At 46.2% G+C, this 21679-nt stretch overlaps 1 protein-coding gene across 8 annotated transcripts in view; it reads right to left on the minus strand.

Annotated features, from left to right (window-relative positions):
* Positions 1-21679, minus strand: part of KAZN (kazrin, periplakin interacting protein) — a 901428-nt gene that overhangs the window by 79844 nt on the left and 799905 nt on the right. For all 8 annotated transcript variants that reach the window (XM_073585543.1, XM_073585542.1, XM_073585547.1 and 5 more), the window contains one exon: positions 19102-19293. In XM_073585543.1, the coding sequence (XP_073441644.1) occupies positions 19102-19293 (192 nt within the window). The remainder of the gene's footprint in view (positions 1-19101; positions 19294-21679) is intronic.

Here is a 21679-nt window from a genome sequence, read left to right on the forward strand (position 1 = left end):
CACGGACTAGTCTTGTGCCTCTGTACAGCCCATGGTTTCAATACCTAGGGGTGGTCAGGGCTAAGGCCGGCATTGTGTACCACGACGCGGGAGAGGATACGTGGAGGGACATTCGCACGTGCTCGCCCGTTGTTGGTTTGGGGAAATTGGACCCTTTCAATAGGATCTGTTGCTCCTGTCACATCTTCATGGGAAAAAAGTCTGGAGAGAAAAACCAGACGTGTGCCTCCATGGACACTAAGCAAAAAACTGATTTCCGCCCGCAATAGGTGCGAGGGTGTATACTGCGGAGGAGGATCTAACCTCTTTTTTTCACTTAGTGTCAGCCTCCTAGCGGCAGAAGCATACACCCACAGTCTCTGTGTCCCCCAATGAGGCGAAGGAGAAAGTAGGAATTAGTCCTACCGGTAATAGTATTTCCAGGCGTTCATCATGACAGCACCACCAGGAGGTTGTCCTTCTTATTCTTGATGGGGAGAGGAACACAGAAGAGGTTAAATAGCCCCTCCCCACCAACCCTTTCAGTGATTTTCTAAGTACCACACCAGGATTGATACAACGCAATTTTATTGAATTTCCTACCATACATGTTACCTCACATATCAGATAGGAAATCCAAGGGAGGGTATATAAGGGGTGCTGTCGTGATGGACGCCTGGAAATACTATTACCGGTAGGACTAATTCCTACTTTCCAGGATGTCCCTCCTGACAGCACCACCAGGAGAATTACCAAATTACTACAACTAGGGCGGGATTACAGCTTGGAGGACTTTCCTCCCAAACGCTGTCTGAGGATTTGCCATAACATTCAACTTGTAATGTTTGCAAAAGGTATTAAATTTAGACAAGGTTGCGGCCCTGCATATCTGGTCCATAGATGCTCCCGCGCTCTCTGCCCACGAGGCCAAAACTGCTCTTAGAGAATGGGCCCTAAAGTTTTCTGGTGGAGTCTCTCCTGCCGACACACATGCTGCACTGATAGTTGAATTCAACCATCTAGCTAGGGTCGCTTTTGATGCCTTCTTCCCTTTGTTTTTGCCTGCCATCTGGATGAAGAGGTTAGAGTCTACTCTCCAGCCTTTTGTAACCTCCAAGTATTGGAGGACGGTTCTTTTAACGTCCAAGAGGTGGAGAGAGCGTTCCTTCTCGTTGTTGTAATTTTGGCAGAAGGCCGGTAGTACAATCTCTTGACTCCTGTGGAAGTCTGTAACCACTTTGGGAAGAAAGGCTGGATTTAATTTTAAGATTATGCAGTCTTCCTGGATCTTCAGATATGGATGCTCTATAGAGAGGGCCTGAATCTCCCCTATGCGTCTAGCCGTAGTTATTGCCACTAGAAATAGGGCTTTAAATGTCATTGATCTTAAGGGGGCCTGTTCTAGCGGTTCATACGGGTCCTTGCGCAGCACGTTTAGGACCAAGCTAAGATCCCAAGGTGGTATCGAGCTACGGATTGTGGGTCTCATCCGCTGAGTGGCTTTTACGAACCTCACTACCCATGGATGCTTGGCTAGGGGAAAGTTGAAGTATGAGCTTAAGGCCGCCACTTGCACCTTGAGCGTACTAGGCCTTAGCCCTTTATCAAAGCCCACCTGGAGAAAGTCTAGGATCTGCGGGATATCCAGACACCAAATGACTGACACTGGCCCCACACAGTGGGAACAGAATTTCTTCCAGATCTTTCGGTATATAGCAGAGGTTACCGGTGTCCTACTATTCTGCATAGTAGCTATAACTGAGATAGAGAGTCCTTTTGACTTTAGGATCTCCGCCTCAGAATCCAGGCCAATAGCTGTAGCATCCCGGGTCTCTGATGCACTAAGGGACCCTGGGTTAACAGGTCGCGTCTTGCTGGCAATAATATCGGCTCTTCCTGTGCCATCCAATTTAGTAAGGAGAACCAGCTCCTCCTGGGCCAGTAAGGAACAATCAACATTACTGATGCTCTGCTTTCCTGGATCTTTCTTAAGACCCTTGGCATAAGAGGGAGTGGCGGGAAGCCGTAAGCGAGCTCCATGTTCCATTCTTGGGATAACGCGTCTACTTCTATTGGGTTGTCTGCCGGGTTGAGAGAAAAGAACCTCTCTGTTTTTGAGTTTTTCTTCGTGGCGAATAAGTCGACCTCTGGTGACCCCCAATATTGGCATAGCTGTGTGAAGACCTCTTCGCTTAGTGACCACTCTGACTGGATCTTTTCCCTGCTCAGGAAGTCGTCAACCTGATTTCTGGATCCTTTCAGATGGACTGCCGTAACTGAGGCTACTGTTTGTTCTGCCCAAGAAAAGATTTTGTGCGCTAGGTCCTGGAGATGACGGTATCTGGGGCCTCCCTGATGTTGAAGGAAGGCAACTGTAGTCGAGTTGTCCGAGAAGATCCTGATATTCTGACCCCTCAGTTCTTCTTGACATGCTTTTAGCGACTCCCAGACTGCTCCGAGCTCTGTAATTCGAGGACCGGTTGCGTACTGATGGGCCCCATGTCCCCTGGACGTATCGACCTTCCATGTGAGCCCCCCCAACTTCTGAGGCTGGCGTCGATAGTAATGCTTGTGCATGGCAACAATCTCCAGGGTCTCCCTTTCCCGAGATTTTGTGTGTCTGTCCACCAGGAAAGGGACTGCCTTCCTTCCTCGGAAAGTGACATGTTCTTGTCTAGCGATGTTTCCCTGCCGTCCCAGGTCGCTAAGACCTCTCTCTGCCGTATTCTTGACTGGAACTGGCTCCACTGTACACTGGAGATACAAGAAGTCATGAGACCCAGGACTCTCATGGCTTTCCTTATGGAGATGTAATTGCGTCTCTGGACCCACTGGACCTCTTGCGAGATTGCCTGCTCTTTGTGCGGAGGAAGGAAGGACATTCTTCCCCTGAGTCTAGTATGACTCCAAGAAACCTCTTTTCTCTTTCTGGTCTTAGGCTGGACATCTTCCAATTTATTACCCACCCTAGGCTCTGTAGGACCGATATGGTGGATGTAAGGTCTTGCGCCATCTGTTGTGTAGAGTCTGCCACCAGTAGCAGGGTCGTCCAAGTATGGTATGATAAGGGTATTTCTTTCCCTTAGATGGGCCATGATTTCTGCCATGAGCTTTGTAAAGATCCGGGGAGCTGAAGCGAGACCGAACGGCAAGCAACGGAACTGGTAATGTTGGATTCTCCCGTGCTTTTATGGCGTACCTGAGAAATTTTTGGTGAGACCTGTGGATGGGCACGTGATAGTAGGCGCTCTTTAAATCAAGGGTGCACATGACCGAGTCCTTTTTTATTAATGGTATAGCTGCTTTTAGAGATTCCAACTTGAATCTCTTGTAGGTCACCCACCGATTTAACGGCTTTAGATTTATTATGGTGCAGTATTCTCCACCTGGTTTCTTTATGGAGAATAAAGTTGAGTAGTGACCTTGGATTCTCTGGGTCTGGGGAACTCGGGTTATGGCCCCTATCTCTATCAGGTCCCGTATGTCCTTTAACAGTCTCTGGTGGGTCACCTGAGACTGGGTCTGGGTTACACAGTATCTTCTGGACGGTCGCTCGGTGAACTCTATTCTGTAACTCTCTGCGACCGTATTTTCAACCCACTGGTTTTGGGTAAAATATCCTTCCAGATGTCTTGGAAGTAACAGAGTCTCCCTCCTATCTTCCTGGCGTCATTCTCTGGTAGGTCTTGTCTTCTGCTCCTGATGAGAAATTCTCCCTCTTCCTCCTTTTGGGTAGCTCCACCTACCGGACTTCCCTTTTCCCCTATAATCCTGTCTGGGGTGGGAGCGGGTCCTCCGAAAAAAAGGCATTCGTTTAGGCTTTTCCTCCGGAAAGCCCTTCTTGTCGGAAGCCTTCTCGAGCAGCTCATCTAGAACGGGCCCGAAAACATGGAGCCCAGAGAAGGGTATGGAGCAAAGATTATTCTTTGACTGAGTGCCTTCTGACCAGTACCTCAGTCACAGCGCCCGCCTTGCTGAATTAGATAAGGCATTATTTCTTGCGGCAAACCGGACTGATTCCGCCGAGGCGTCCGCCATGAAGTCAGTAGCCATTCTCAGGAGAGGTAATGACTTTAAGATTTCCTCTCTGGGGATTCTGTCTCTAATTTGATCCTGCAGCTCCCCCACCCATAAGGTCATTGATCGGGCTACCGAGGTGGCAGCTATGTTAGCCTTCATAACGGCTGCTGATTCTTCCCAGGCTTTGAGGAGGTCCTCTGATCTCTTGTCCATTGGATCCTTTAGGCCGGAGGAATCCTCGAAGGGAATAGCCATCTTCTTTGACACTCTGGCTACAGGTATGTCGATCTTCGGAACAGTTTCCCACACCTTTGTCTCTTCTGGATCAAAGGGAAGACGGTACATAAAGTCCTTTGGGACTATTAGTTTCTTTCCCGATTCTTCCCACTCTTCTAATATCATGGCTGCTATGTGCTTATTGCCCGGGAATACCGTATTTCTACGGGCTCTCAGCCCTCGGAACATCTCATCTTGGGTTGTCAGTGGTTCCGTAGAATCCTCTACTTTCATTGTATCTCGGACTGCTTGTAGGAGCGTGTCCGTATCTTCTGCAGAAAAAAGGTATCTCTTCCTTTCTTCCGGGCACGCTGCCGAGGAACCTTCGCCAGAGTTGGGATCAGACTAGTCTGACACCTCTCCTTCCTCCGAGCTCTGTTCTAGCTCCCATCTGGGCCTCTTCGGGCGCAGGGATTGTGTCGGTACCAGTGCTGCTACCGTGGACTGCACCTCCTCTCGTATTACGGACCTCATATTGTCCAGGAGAGAGGACTGTTCCTGTCTTAGGAGTCCTGAGATACAGTCCTCGCATAAGCTCTTTGTATGTCCTGACAGGAGCTTGGCTGAGCATAGGGGGCACTTGCTAGGCTTTTTTCTGGTGGTTGAGGTAGACTGCTTAGGTGCCTCCTTGACATGGTCTGGCTCTAGGGACTGGACGTCTGGACGGCTACCACCTTCCATCTCTACTGAGTCAGTGTGCTGTCTGTCAGAGTGTCTTAAGTAGTCGCCTTACCCGGCTTCAAGACATCTGATTCGTCCTCCTTCCGAGCCCAACTGCTGATGATGGTGCCTGCTGCGTGTGCGAGGATCCGCGCTTCTACCGACGCCCTGCCCTCTGCAGGGCGCCCCGATCTCCGTGACGCCGGCCTTGTGGGATACCCTACTGTCCGGGCCGAGTTTTGCTGGGCGCCATGTTCCTTCTTGGCTCCGCCCCCCGGAAGTAGTCACCGGCATGCCCCATTGATGACGCGGCGCGCCGGAAACTGGGACCCGAGGTGCCGGCGTCCTGCAGCCAGGACCAGCAGCTGCTGCGGCGCAGAGCCCTCCAAGGGGATGCGCCTGACGGGGAGGAGCCAGCTCGACCCCAGTGCTGATGGACCTCCAGCGGTCTCAGCGCTGCTGCTGCGGCGGCGATCGCTGCCCGAAACCCTCTGAGAGGGCACCGGTGGCAGGAGCTCCTGCCACCGGGACAGCTTCATTCTTCCAGGTACACGCACTGCTGCGCTCCTCTGCATCTTGTCCGATAGGGACAGGAAAAACACTGAAGGTGTTGGTGGGGAGGGGATATTTAACCTCTTCTGTGTTCCTGTCCCTATCAAGGATAAGAAGGACAACCTCCTGGTGGTGCTGTCTGGAGGGACGTCCTGGAATAAGTGATTTTATCAAAACTGCAGCAAGCAACAGAGCATCACTGGAATCACGGTATCTGTCACTACATCATGCTGCTCTCAGATGGGATAGCAAAGTCCTTGTGAAAGATTCCCTTTAAGAGGGGAATACCCACACTCAGACACTTATTTGAAAAAGTATCAAAAGAAGTCTCAAGGATCTGAAGGAGATTAGGACAACTGTGGACTGTGTACACTTCCTTGAAGGAATGAATTTAATGTCAATCATTTCAAGTAAAATCAAATATCACCACCCAAAAAAATCAAATTGTGTAAATGGTCATTCTTATAAAATGTCTCACTTTTTTGTATCAACAACTCCTATGCAAACCTATGTGCCTCCATGATCAGTGTCTCTTCTCAACTGTCCCCCCTCCTCCCCTTCTTCTTGCCAACCTTGAAGCATGACTACAGGACCTGACTACACATTATTTGTTGTCTGTTACCATGGACCCATGACACAAAAGTCTGCATAGGATCTGAAGACAAAGTAGGAGAGTTTTAAGAAAGAATGCTTACAAAATTGATTTTTATTTTAGATGCATTAAAATGTGCGAAAGTAATCCATAAGGCGTCAGGCCAACTGAATAAAATCATTTGAGTTTCATTAAAAAAAAATAAAATAAAAGATCTATATACACTGCTAAAAAAATAAAGGGAACACTCAAATAACACATCCTAGATGTGAATGAATGAACTTGTTCTGTACAAAGTTGAATGTGCTGACAACAAAATCACAGAAAAATCATCAATGGAAATCAAATTTATTAACCAATGGAGGACTGGATTTGGAGTCACACACACAAAATTAAAGTGGAACGTAATGTCCTTAAAACAAATCAAAATGATGCACAGTTTACTGTGTGGCCTCCACGTGCCTGTATGACCTCCCTACTGTACAACACCTGGGCATGCTCCTGATGAGGTGGCGGATGGTCTCCTGAGGGATCTCCTCCCAGACCTGGACTAAAGCATCCAACAACTCCTGGACAGTCTGTGGTGCAACGTGACACGTTGGTGAATGGAGCGAGACGATGTCCCAGATGTGCTCAATCGGATTCAGGTCTGGGGAACGGACGGGCCAGTCCATAGCTTCAATGCCTTCATCTTTAGGGACTGCTGACACACTCCAGCCACATGAGGTCTGGCATTGTCCTGCATTAGGAGGAACCCAAGGCCAACCGCACCAGCATATGGTCTCATAAGGGGTCTCAGGTTCTTATCTCGGTTCTTAATGGCAATCAGGCTACCTCTGGCGAGCACATTGAAGGCTGTGCGGCCCTCCAAAGAAATGCCACCCCACACCATTACTGACCCACTGCCAAACCGGTCATGCTGAAGGATGTTGCAGGCAGCAGACCGCTCTCCACGGTGTCGCCACACTCTGTCATACGTGCTCAGTGTGAACCTGCTTTCATCTGTGAAGAGCACAGGGCGCCAGTGGCGAATTTGCCAATTCTGGTGTTCTGTGGCAAATGCCAAGCGTCCTGCACGGTGTTGGGCTGAGCACAACCCCCCCATCTGTGGACGTCGGGCCCCAAGACCATCCTCATGGAGTCGTTTTCTAACCATTTGTGCAGACACAGGCACATTTGTGGCATGCTGGAGGTAATTTTGCAGGGCTCTGGCAGTGCTCCTCCTGTTCCTCCTTGCACAAAGGCAGAGGTAGCGGTCCTGCTGCTGGGTTTTTGCCCTCCTACGGCCCCCTCCATGTCTCCTGGTGTACTGGTCTGTCTCCTGGTAGCGCCTCCAACCTCTGGACACTACGCTGACAGACACAGCAAACCTTCTTGCCACAGGTCGCATTGATGTGCCATCCTGGATGAGCTGCACTACTTGAGCCACTTGTGTGGGTTGTAGAGTCTGTCTCATGCTACCACAAGTGTGAAAGCACAACCAACATTCAAAAGTGACCAAAACATCAGCCAGAAAGCATTGGTACCGAGATGTGGTCTGTGATCCCCACCTGCAGAGCCACTCCTTTATTGAGGGTGTCTTGACAATTGCCAATAATTTCCATCTGTTGTCTATTCCATTTGCACAACAGCATGTGAAATTGATTGTCAATCAGTGTTGATTCCTAAGTAGACAGTTTGATTTCACAGAAGTTTGATTTACTTGGAGTTATATTCTGTTGTTTAAGTATATATATATATATATATATATATATATATATATATATATATATATATATATATATATATATATATATATATATATATATATATATACATACACACACACATATACATACACACACACATATACATACACACACACATATACATATATATATATATATATATATATATATATATATATATATATATATATATATATATATACACACACACACATACATATATATACACACACACACACACACACACACACACACTTGCCTTCAATAAAAGATGCAACACAGAGGCCAAAACCGACTGCATAATGAGTTATCTGAGAATCTGCCAGTGAGCTTGTTCTGATGTGAAAGTTTGTAATTTGCTTATCTGTTTTTTTTCTGAACTGCTCTGATCCGATTTATGACCACAGACCACATCAAAGTTGAATAGGCATGGGGAAAAAAAAAAAGCTGTAAACGGTGCAACATTTTTTTAATTAGATTTGATTGCAAAAATTATTATTTTTAGCTCCAAATAATTGATTTAAAATAAATAAATCCCCAAAAGAGGAGAACCTTTTTAATCACATTTCTGCATTTGCCAAACATGGTTGTGGTTTTATGGGGTGACATTTTCCCATTTACGGCAGTCACAATGGAGAACTGGATGTACACGGGTCACCTTGCGTTCTGTAAACTGATAGAGCATACAAGTCATTGTGATCACCCCATTAATGACAGACAGGTGCTTCCTACAAAGCACAATGCCCTATTCTCCGATAGTCTTTAATTCCCCTTTATTAATGCCTATTTATACAAATGACTGGGAATCTCAGATCAACGTAATTCCTGGGAGAGCAGACAGTGCCTGCCCCCTGTACTCCAGCTTATCCTGACCCTGCTGAGTGGGAGGAGGTCAGATTAAATGTGGACAAAGCGCGACGTGGAAACCCAGAGCAGGAAGCCAGGAGGATCTCGTGAAAGCTTCCCTCAAATAAAATGTTGCTTCAAATAATCGTTGTTAATCCCCAAATACCATGGTCCTATCTAAACAGGAAGCTCACATCGCTGGCTTATGTCATCCCTCATCATTAGGAAATGGACCCACAGCCATACTAAAAAAGAAAGAACCACAGCTTTATAAATTAAAGCACTTCTCTATAAAGGGGTGAATAGTTTAGCAAAATGCTAAATCAGAGGCAAAATCTGTAATAGTGCCATCGTCCCTATGCGCATGTCATTTAGAATACAGGCGTCTAATCCGTCAACAGGTTTTTGCCATTTAAATCGGACAGCAGAACAATATAGGGACAGAAATAGTGATTCCAGGTATGTGTCACTTATTAGGCTGTTTGCTGCAGTTTTGATAAAATCAGAGTTATCTGCTGCAGCTCCACCAGCTTTCTTCAGAATGCTGAGCTCTCTGTAACCCCACCCACATCACAGTGTACACTGTGCAAAGGCTTCCAATCAGTGGTGTGGGCGGGGTTACACAGAGCTCAGCATTCCGAAGAAAACTGGTGGAGCTGCAACAGATAAAACTTGAAATTTTATCAAAACTACAGCATATTATACTGCTCTCAGACGGGGTAGTAAAAACCCGGTTGCAGCTTTCCTTTAAGCACCACAGGCTGGTTATAACTACTACCTTTACACTTGATATAACTACATCACTGCAGGCACTTGTAGGTAAAAATCAGATTAATTTCCAATTTATAACTATAGTTAAAATTTCAGGTGTTGTAAAGTCAACAGCGACAAAATATACAATGGATGAAAAAAAATAAATAAAAAAGCCAAGCAGAGGTAAAAGTTTTGGCATAGCAAAATGAGAGTGTGGAAGCGACCAATAAATTGTCAAAAATCACATGCCTACCAAAAGGCCACAGCTACAGCAAAAGATACCATGGAAAGGACATGTCACCACCAGGGGGCGATCTACACAAATCAAATGCTGCAGCACAGGTAATATGATCAACATCCAACACCAGAAAAGAAAAAAAACTATAAACATTGAAAATCCAAGATTTTTACAGAAGAAAGGAGTTAAGAGTAGTCACACCAGAATGCAACATGACAAAATACTATAAAATTATTTGGAAACTGTCCACAATGTGTAAATTTTAATTGACACCCCACCCAAAATTTGTGCTAAGTATTCCGTTACTAGTATCAGGCAAATATAACGAATAAATTGTGTTTATACCTCGTACATGTGACAGCTTCTGGTTGGTATATGGTATTAACTCAATTTTAAATTAAACAGCTCTTATTGGATTTGTATAAAAAAAAAACAAACAAACATTCTACTTACTACTTTGCACAGTCTTCAAAACGAAGTAAACAAAGTCTCTAAAGTATTGAAAGCTACACAGAACAAATTAGTAGGAGCCATTCTATATGGTGAGGCTGAGCCAGCTAAGAGTTAAAATTAAGGTATAAAACTCTGGTTAAAAGTTTGCAAAAAAAACAGTTCATGACATGCTTTTCCTTATTGGAATGTGCACATTGTAAATCAGACTGGAGGTAGCAAAACCAGGAAGCAACAAATATGGAAATAAAGAGTAAACGTGTGAAATGAAACAGCCATGTATTATATTTTTAGTCCGATGACAACTTTATACCCCTTGGCATTCTCTCCAGCAGCGTCATCAGATAGTCACCACCAGGTAAGCCTGTTCAAAAGCATACTTGTGCAATCACTGGCTTTCAGAAAGTGTTTGCCACCATCAGGTGTATTTTGCAGAGGCAGTCTTGGCTGGTACATAGCTCCATACACTGCTGAGCCCTAATTCACATCTGTTCAAAGCCATAATATGCCAAGAACTGCTCAAGTAATGTAATGATGGGTTGTCATTTTTCTTAAGTCATAAAGGACAGCCAATAAGGAAAATTGCTAGAACCTTGAAGGTATCCTCAAGTGCAGTCATGAAAATTATCAATCGTTAACTGTCTCTCATGAGTTCTGCTGCAGGAAAGGAAGACCAAAAATGACCTCTGCTGAAGAGGACTTAGCCTCAGAAACTGCAAATCAACACCACCTAACAAAACAATCATAAATAAATCTCAGATATTAAGCGGCAGAAACATCTCAACATTAACTGTCCAGAAGTGGCTGAGAAAATTGGTCGAATTGCTGCAAAGAAGCCACTTTTGAGAACCTGAACAAGAAGAGACTTGATTGGGCCAAGTAACACAAACACTAGACATCAGATCAGGTAAGCTCCCTACAGTGATCTTTGTGAGATGCAGGAAAGGGGAGTGGATGGTTACTACATGTGTGGAGCCCACCGTGAAGCATGTAACGGAAGGTGTGATGGTGGGGGGTGCCATGCTAGTGACACAGCTGGTAATTTTTTTCCGAATTCAAGGCACATTACCCACCATGGCTACCACTGCATTCTGCAATGACATCTAGTTTGTGCTCAGCAGGACCATCATTGTGCTGCGACAGAACAATGACCCAAGTCATATCTCCAGGCTATGCAAGTGTAATGTGACCAAGATGGATAAGGCTGGAGGCAGTCAGATGACATGGCCTCCACAATCACTCAATCCAATTGAGATGGTTTGGGATGAGTTAGATTCAGAGTAAAGGCAAAGCAGCCAACAAGTGCTCCGTACCTCCGAGACCTTCTCCAAGACTGTTGGAAAGCCATTCCAGGTAACGACCTGTTAATGCTGCTTGAGAGAATGCCAAGGTGAAAAAAAGAGGGGTAATTCTGAAGAATCTACGACTTCAAAAACATTCTGGTTTTGCTGCCTTTAGTCTGAATCAGAATCTACAATGCGCACATTCCAGTAAGAATAAGGAAAACCACTGTTTGAACAGGTGAGTACAACACTTCTGACCTTGTACTATATATATGGTTTCAAAAAGTGATCTTTATTACCTGGCCTTTTGTGGGAATTAGTTACTAGAAAGGACACTGACTGCCATAGGTGGTTAAAAAAAAAAACCAAACAACCCACAATCCTTGTGTGCCTTGTTTATATGTGATCTAGCCCAGGTGAAACCCCAGATTTCTATTTTTAATGACTAGTTAATGGTGCCAACAGTTCCTGCAGAGCTGGCAGAGATATTCCCATACGCACGTTAATTACTATAATTACATCATTAAGATATTCAAATCGACAAAACAGGTCCTGACTCCACCCTGTATGCCCACACTTATTCATAACCTAGATGCTCTCATCACTATTTACCTTGGACCTGTTGGGTGGCATGGTAAAAGAAATAGTTGAGGTTACCCATCCACAAATTAATAAAATGTCACCATTGATGTGGAACCTCTGTGCGGTTAGTGTGTGTATGCAGAGGGGGGGGAAAGTGGTACTAGCGCACCAGGCGCAGATACGCTGCAATTGTGTGGAATCTCTAAAGAAAAGCTGCTCAGGCCTCATGAAAAATGGACAATTGGTTGCTGCTGTGGAACAATTGTGCAGAAATCAGATGTCACCCGTTATACCTTGTTATGCCCGGGCTGGGCCAATATTGCTAGAGGCTTTGGCACTTAAAGAGAGAGAAAAAAAAAAAAAAAAAAAAATTGTTGGGCTTCCAAACAAGTGTCTTATGAATAAAACCTTTTTTTGATGGCATATAGGTATCCCCTATTAACCATCTTTGAGCCAAACTGGAAAAACGTTCTTTGGGATCGGCTCCCACTCTCGAAGATTTGAGCTGTCCATGTATTAATGAAAGTGTGGTCATTTTTTATACACTAGGGGCAGGGCTATTTGAACTGTAGTCCCACATAGTTCCAATCTCCGGCACGAACGGCTCAGATGGGAATAGCTTATTCACCGATAACGGTGTTTCTCGGAACCCATGACAGCACCACGGAGAGAGGGGGTCCGCCCATCAAGGACAGGAACCTACAGATAAAAAGGCGGCACCTCTCCTCTGCCCCCAGTTGGTTACAGAGCATCAGAGGGTCTCCAGGTTAGTTAACAACAAAAGTATATACATAACATTAGAATAACGCATATTATAGAGAAGCACCGTGTCTAACAAACCACTCTATAAATATTAACTCGTGCTCACCGCACACGTGAAGGGGGGGGGGGGAATAAGCGGGTGCTGTCATGGGTTCCGAGAAACACCGTTATCGGTGAGTAACTAAGCTATTCTCTCTCACCCATGACAGCCCCACGGAGAGAATTTCAGACATTGGTAGCTTAGGGAGGGACCACCGCCTGAAGGACCCTTTTCCCGAAGGTCAGGTCAGACGTAGAGGCTAGATCTAAGCGATAGTGCCTGAAAAAGGTAGAAGGTGTTGACCAGGTGGCCGCCTTACAGATCTGCTCTATTGATACCTCTGATCTTTCTGCCCATGAGGTCGCCATTGCTCTTGTAGAGTGGGCTTTTAAACCCTCCGGGATGGTATTCCCACTGGATGAGTACGCCAGGGCAATCGCATACCTTATCCACCTTGCTAAGGTACTCTTGGATGCCTTGAGCCCCTTCCGAGGTCCCTGGAAACACAAAGAGAGACCCTTCCTTCCTACATCCCTTGGTGGCCTCTAAGTACTGAACTAGGCACCTCTTCACATCTAGGGTGTGACATTTTTCCTCTCCCCTATTCCTAGGGTTTGGGCAGAAGGAAGGACTACTTTTTGTGACCTATGGAAGTGTGTAGTACACCTTAGGTAGGTATGCTGGGTCAGGTTTTAATATGACTATCGTCCAGGATTTTAGTGAACGGGGGGGGTATCGCTGACAAGGCTTGAATATCGCTCACTCTGCGAGCGGATGTTAGGGCCACTAAGAGTATAGTCTTTAATGATAAGGTTTTCAGGGGTGCTGACTGGATGGGCTCGAATGGGGGACCTGTTAGGGCAGACACTAGGTTTAGATCCCATGATGGTATCTTCTGGGTTGTTATTGGTCTAGATCTGGCTGCGGCCCTCAAACCATGCTACCCAAGGGTTGCCCACCACATCCTGGTTATAAAGGGCGCCTAGAGCCGCCATCTGTACCTTCAACGTATTAGTCGCCAGCCCCTGTTCTAACCCCTTTTGCAAGAATTCGAGAATTTTGTCAATTTGTACTTCATCCTGAATCCTTACCCCAGACCTGGATAGAAATTTCCTCCAAGTTCTTCCATAGGCCCTGGTTGTGATCGGTTTCCTACTCTTTTGTAGCGTGGAAACCAGGTTTTCTGAGAACCTCTTCCCCCTCAGAAGTGTCCTTTCAAATTCCATGCTGTTAAATGGAGGTTCACGGCCCGAGGGTGTAATACGGGACCTTGGGACAGAAGGTCGGGGAGATCTGGTAGAACCCAGGGGTCGGTTATTGACAGTATTCTCAGCCAGGAAAACCCAAGTTCTTTTTGGCCAAAACGGGGCTATCAATATCATTCGTGCCCTGTCTTCTCTGACTTTCCTTATTACTGCCGGGATGAGAATGGGCGGCGGGAAGGCATACATTAGGCCCTGTGTCCACGGAAGCATAAACGCGTCCAGGGTCCGGGGATTCCCCCTGGGGTCTAGGGAACAAAATGCTTCCACTTTTTTGTTTTTGTGGTCGGCAAGCAAATCTATGTCCGGGGTCCCCCACATTTTTACGATCTTCCGAAAAATGGACTGTTTTAGAACCCACTCCCCTCGATGTAGCTGGGTGCGACTTTGAAAGTCTGCTGTCTGGTTCTCTGCTCCCCGTATGTGCCGATAGGGATAGTAGGTTTTTCTCGGCTAGCGTGAATATTTCGGAGGATGTGTTCATTAGTGTTCGGGACCTGGTTCCCCCCTGATTTATGTAGGCCACCGTCACTCGATTGTCCGAAAATATGCGGACATGATGGCCCCTTAATATCGGTAGAAAGTGTGTTAGGCGTAGCCTACTGCCAACAGTTCCTTTTGGTTCGAGGAGGCTTTTAGTTCCTGACCTCCCCATTCCCCCTGAGCCACCCTGTTGCTCATGTGCGCTCCCCATCCCTTGGGACTGGCGTCCGTGGTGATTATGTGTGTGATATTTATCACCCAGGGAATCCCTTTGGACAGGTTGTCTCTGTTCCCCCACCAAGCTAGGGAACGAATAGTTTTGGAGTCTAGTGTAACGTAACCTTTCAAGTGACCTCCTAATGCCGACTGGTTGGCTAAAACATCCCATTGGAGATCTCTCGGCTGTAGCTGTGCCCACTAGACCACTGGCAGGCAGGCGGAGAGGGACCCTAGTAGTGACATTGCTTTTCTAAGCGTCATTGAAGGGTTCTGTGTCACTCTTGCTACCATCTGAGCGATCCTCTCTTTTTTGTGGTCTGGTAGGTAACACTCCTGGGTGTTTCAGTCCAGAGTCAGGCCTAGGAACTCCTGGACTTTTCTAGGCTCCAGCCTTGATTTTTTCAGGTTCAGGAGCCAGCCGAGGTTTTGTAGAGTGGCCATCACTCTGTCCCTCTGCTCCCTGCATGTTTGCGCCGAGTTGCTCGCTATTAAAAAGTCGTCCAGATATGGAACTATTAGAACATCTTGTTCTCTTAGGTGAGCCATCATCTCTGCCACCAATTTCGTGAACATTCGCGGGGCTATCGAAATCCCAAATGGCAAGACCCTGTACTGAAACTCCCTTACTTTGCCTCCTATGGAGACCACAAGTCTGAGGTATTCTCGGGAGTCTTTGTGGATGGGGACATGATAGTATGCGTCGCTGAGATCTAATACTACCATGAAGCAATGTGGAAAGAGAATTTTGATGGTCGACTTGATCGACTACATTTTGAATTTCTCGTTTTTGACATAATCGTTTAGCCTCTTTAGATTTATAATTGACCGGAAGGTACCGTCCGGTTTGGTTACTAGAAAGAAAACCCTCTGCCTTTCTCCCGTGGGGGAACCTCCTGGAGGACTCTCTTGTTCAATAGGCTTAGGACCTCTTTTTCGAGAGCTTCCTGTTCTGACGCTGATGATCTTAGTGGGGTCACTATATATTTTTGAGGTGGGAGAGAGAGAAAGTCTATCCTATCAGATTTAGTAACCACGGGTTGTTCGATATTTTCCTCCAGGCTGGGAGAAAAAAGCTTAGCCTCCCTCCCACCCTGGGCAAAAAGTCACTTTGAGGGCTTTTTGTCCCAGGACGAGTTACCAAAGAAGAACTCCCTGTCTCTCCTTCAGTCGTCCCATTTCTGTTCTCTCGGGGATCTCCTTTGAAAAAACCTTTTGTTCCGAAAGGACTTTTTAAAACCTGTAGGACCTAAATTTGGGAATCCCTTCTTTTTATCCCCCGCCTTTTGGAGGATATCATTCAATGTCTCTCCGAATAGGAATTTCCCTTCACAAGGGATGGCACATAGTTTCATCTTAGTTTGTAGGTCCCCAGGCCAATATTTAAGCCACAGTGTTCTTCAGGCTGCCGCTTTAGATGACAGCCTTACTGAATCAGCCGATGAGTCGGCTAAGGCAGCCTCCGCTCCCCTTATCACTGGAATGGATTCCAGGATCTTCTCCCTGGGTGTACCTTCCCTTAGCTGTTTCTCTAATCGGTCCACCCACACCATGTAGGTACAAGATGCCGCTATTGCTGGCCTAAGATTTCCTCCTGCTGATTCTCAAGTGCCCTTGAGGAAAATATCAGCTTTTTTGTCTAATGGGTCCCTTAAAGTACCCTCATATCCTCGAAGGGGCGTGCAAATTTTTTGGAGGCTTTGGCAACCGCCACGTCTAACTTCGGGGCTTTATCCCAAGACGTGGACGCCTCCTCATCGAATGGGTATTTTCTTTTAAGAGAAGGAACCGTGGAGTTCTTCCTATCTGGTCTCTCCCATTCTTTTTTTTTTTTTTTTTTTTTTTTTTTAACAAGCCCTGTACATTCTCGTTCAGCAGAAACACTCTGCGTCTCTTTTGGCCTAGTCCCCCGAACATTATGTCCTGGACTGATCTATCTGGCCGAGGGTCTGCTACCCCCATGGTAGACCTTACTGCCTTTACTAGCATGTCTACCTCATCCAGGGGAAAGCAATGACGCCCTTCTGTTTCCTCATCTGAGGATGACGCGTCGGTGCCTGAGGTATGTGATGTAACTTCCCCTGACGTCGAGGCCTCTGACTGGGAGGCTACTATTGTGTCCCTTTTCCTTCCCCTTCCTTTGTATTTTAGGGATGAAAGGGCACTTTGAAACTCCGAACGGATTATCGCTCTTAGATCCGAGGCGTAATACGGGGTTTCATCACAATGAACTTCCTGTATGCAGGAATCGCAGAGCTTTTTATCCCAAGCTGGTGGTAGCAGTCTGCTACAGGTGGGGCATTCCCTGTTTTTTTCTCTTTCTTCTTTCCCTAAGGGAAAGAAGTCTATTATAATGGGGGACATTCACGTAGATCACTTACCCCGTTGTGCGCGGATGCAGGTACCGGTTCGGGAGGTGGATTCGGATCCCTCACGGGCTGATCAACGGAAGGTGACTTGCTCCTCGCAGTCAACTTGCTCCGCTGCGTGGAGTGGCTACTGGACCGGTTCTAGCGCCCGTCCTTTTCTTTTTGCCGGCGATGGTGGTGTTGCCTGTGCTGCTGCTTATGCTGCTGCATTGGCTGCTCCTCGTGCTGGTCGCTGTCCTCCATGTTTAAAGGACGCTTCCAGCAAGGAGCAGCTCCTGCGTTCTTCTTTTAAATCTCCCGCCATGACATCACCTTCCTTCTCACAGCCTGCACTGCTGAGCCCCGGGGAGCGAGCACTGCGCATGCGCCGACCCCGGGGACCCGGAAGTCGTCGTTTCATTTCCGAGGCAGCGCCATCTTGGTACACCTCTGTACCGCTGTGCTGCCCCCGCGTGTGCCGGCGTCCCCCAGCCCCATTCTCCTTTCCGGAGCGGCGGCTCGGTCCTCCCCCACCCGCTCACCCTGTACAGCCCCTCGGCTACAGCGGTGGCAGCTTCAGACACAGACCCCGCCGCTGCAGGGGCCTCCCCGCTGCCAGAACCGCGAACGGGACGGCCCTGGTCCTTTCCTCAGGTAAGCCGCTGCTGCTGCAGGATCCACGGGTCACCCGTCAAGGACAGGAACTCAACTGGGGGCGGAGGAGAGGTGCCGCCTTTTTATCTGTAGGTTCCTGTCCTTGATGGGCGGCCCCACTCTCTCCGTGGTGCTGTCATGGGTGAGAGAGAAAACACAAGTTTTATTCTTACAAGACTGGACAATGCCGTGAATGTAAAAATGAGGGGTCGATTTCTTGATTTCTGCAGCATGACCTCCCACTAATAGAAGTCGCTTGTGTAGTTGTGGCGACCCCAGAAGTATGGTCGCCACAGTGGCATTACCCTCCTCCTAGGGAGGGTGATGTCATGCTTGGAAGCAATGAAGGATCTCTGTCAGGTAAATCCAGCACAGTTCCCACTCCAGGCCAGCAGAGGGAGATCTGAACCCAAACTGCTGAGGAGGTGCTCTCTGTGGCCAGGAAAGGAAAGTTAGTGGAGTTCGTGTGGAGAAGGCGAAGTGTGTGGACGTGGGAGAGATGAGCTCAAGTCAGGCTCACTTCTAGCTGTAGCGCCTTGTCCGGAGTCCGGTATCCAAGGTTATATGGATGCTGATGGTCCTGCAGCAAAAACCGGAGGAACAAGAGGCTGTAAATGCCCTGTCCCCAACTAAGACTCAGAGGCACAGCAGCAACGTGTGCGAGCCAGAAAGAGGCGGCTACGGCTGCCTGCCATACGAGGGGAGTTCTAAAAGAGCAAGCAAGAGGAACTTCAGTGTAACTCAGAACTGAAAGTACCTCAGATAAGCGCTAGGAAGGAGACTACACAACCCATCTGCATAGAGAGATTCCCAAGTTGCTTCAAGGCTGATTAACTCCTGTTCCACCTGTAATCTGGATCCTGGACTGCACTTACAAAGCAAAGTAAAGGAAACTGCACCCTGCTGTGTCATTGCCTTCTTCCTGCAACCCCTTCAGCACTGCTACATCTCTGTGCCTAACACTACACCCTCTTCCCCAACACCCATTACTACTGCCCTGGGACTACAGCTCTACCTCTGGGGAGCTATCACATCTTTGCTGCCTTATACCATCTGTCCCAGGGGATCTGCACTGCAGCGTCGGCTTAACCCCTTCATTGCCGAGCACCACAGGTGGTGTCATGTATCATCTACCTATAAACTTTATTCGGCTACGTTTCACGCCTTTTTAATGGACGCCCAAGGCCACGGACCGGGTCACTGCCACCGTGACATCTCTATGAGACACTGGCCCGGTACAGAGTAACCCCACAGCCCTGAGGGCGACCCATAGTCTAGAGTTAGAGTTTGGAGGAAGAGGTCAGACCAATCAAATATTCCAGAGAATGAGGAAAGATGGGGAGCCCCTCAAATAAAAGACAAAGGTGGCAACCATTACCTTGCAGTGCCTCCTTTGCCCGAGCCAGCTCTTGCTCCTTCTGCGCCAGTTGCACCTTGAGCTCCGTAACAGAGAGTATCTCCGCCGATCGGCTGTCGTGTGACTCCTCCAGGTCCTTTGCCAACATTTCCTTCATTTGTCGGAGCAAGTGAACCTCATCTTGCAGCTGTGACACCTCTTCCCTTAGCAGCACTGCAAATTAAAGGAAACAAAAGATTACAAGGGTAAAAGCTGTACGTAATTTCTGCAGAAACACGAGACCGACATATCGTAGAAAAATTAATACGCCTACACCAACACTTCGTCAAAAATGCTGCTCTAGAGAACACACGAGGTGGAAGAGGGCGGAGACCTTTTACCTATGTGTACTGTCTCTTTAATAATTAAAGGGAAACTGCATTAAAAAATATGCACCTCAAAGCCGTATATTTTTGGAGAAACATATCAGGACTTACTGTGCATAATTCTACTTAAAGGGAAGCCATCATCAAAAAATTACCTATTGTATAATTTTGGTTTTAGTGCTAAACGTTTTTCTTTTGTTTTAAATTTTTAACTTTTTTTTTATCCTTAACATATCAAACTGTGAAGAATAAAAAACAAAATCAAAGTCTTGCCATTTTCACACTGGCCATTTTTAATTTCTAACTTCCTATTTCAAGAAACAACACGTACTTTAGGCACAATAGTCTTTTGTAATGAAGGGTCTAAAGAACATGTGCACAGGTCATTGTGAAGGGGGAAGCAGGTAAACAGTGACATGGATGATAACACCTCTATAAGCTATCAGTATTTGTGATCCTGCCTATTATATGGTGCCTGCTGACAACTATTCACAAAAGAACATGAAGAATGAGTCTAAAGTCCCATTGGCCAGTAAGTAAATTGCAAGGTTTAAAAAAAAAAATAAATAAATAAATACATGTAACAGAAACCCCATGCTTCCCTTTAACATCTGAGTCCAACGGTCTAATGTGAAATAGCTGGAAAGCATGGATTACTTCTAAAACATAGGTAAATATGGATCTACATAGGTTATCATCTTGCTTTCCCTCTTCTTACAGTCATCAAATCCTTGGGATCAACCCATTACCAACAACCACCCTCCGCACGTGAGGGACATCATCCTAAAAGTTATGGAACTTCCGGTAGAACCTGTTTGGACAGTAAATGTTACAAGTATGTGCTCACTGAATTAATTGACCGGTAATTTATGCTGAGTCATAGATTTGTAGAAATGATAATCCTGGATGAGTAGAGACACAATGGAATGTCAAAAAACGAGAGGCAGAAGCCTAAATTAGTGCTTACCTCTTTCTAATACTCCCTGGACTCAAATTTCTTTCATAGTTTTGATGTATCAATCCCAAATCTACCGTATTCAGTTTCTTAACACACAAGATCATGTGGCAAGACTTCACCTTTAGCCAAAAATGTTATGGAGATATTCTCCACCTTACGTGGAACATGTTACTATCTGGTCTACTAGAATCAAACTAAACATCAACTTCTATCCAAAATATGAAATCTGTCCTCCTAAACTTCTTACATAATGGGTTCTTGAGCAGGTAGACACATTCGTCATATCTGCACTATTGACCATCATGGCAAATATGTGGTTGTCTGAATGTCCTCTAATGACCATCATGTTCCATAATCTTCTAAAATTTGAGGGATGAATGGAGGAAACAGTTGGAAGACCACTAGTGCCTACAACCTTTAATGTTATCCTCCACCTTAAGTTTGAAAAGCGCTTATGCATTTCTCATTTATAGTCCCCCTACTGCTCCATCCTCTGTTCTGATTGAAGTTCTGTTTCTCATGCTTCCAATATGGCAGGCGCAGCAGCATGGAGATTGTAGGGGTAAGTTCAATCTACTTTTCCCTCGGCTTTTCTGTGCTATGAGTTTTCAATTTAAAAAAAACAATACGTTCCACAGTAACACCCTTAAGAACAGCAAAGATCTGAAGACCATCTCCTCACTCGATCATGAGCCAAGATATATCAAACCAATACCAGCCTGATCTCACATACGGGTCACCGGTTATGCAGTGCTTTTTCAGTTCTGTTAAAAATGGATGATATCCAATGAGGATGGCAACAATACATCACCAATTGGGATTTCCTAAAAAACATTCCTAGAATGGCATTTCTCAGATTTTAGCTTCAAGTCGCCTCCTCAAGAAGGGCATGGTTGACGATTTTGTTATAACAGCGGTGGCAATTTAGTGTATTTGCATCCATAACCAAAACTTTTCAACCATGACTTATCGATGGTACAGGTGGCCAAAAATGTACACATGGTACAATCGCCCAGAACAACAAGTCTGCTTAGTTAGGCTGGTTTTGCATGGTCTTTAAGTGAAGGGTTATCACATGGTCCAAAGGAGTCATGAAGCTATCCCTTGGAAAAAAGTATGTCTTCCCCCATTGCAACAAGTTTTAAAAGGCCTCTGCCGTTTGTTGTGTATGGGATATGGGTGTTGCACTGTTAGGCCTCATTCAGACGACCTTTTTTGCATACAAGAAAAAATAAAAATTGGCCATTTTTCATCCGTGCGCTGAATTTGATTTTCA

Source organism: Dendrobates tinctorius, unplaced genomic scaffold, assembly GCF_039654945.1.
Source record: "Dendrobates tinctorius isolate UK_male_01 unplaced genomic scaffold, ASM3965494v1 ptg000086l, whole genome shotgun sequence".
NCBI lineage: Eukaryota > Metazoa > Chordata > Amphibia > Anura > Dendrobatidae > Dendrobates > Dendrobates tinctorius.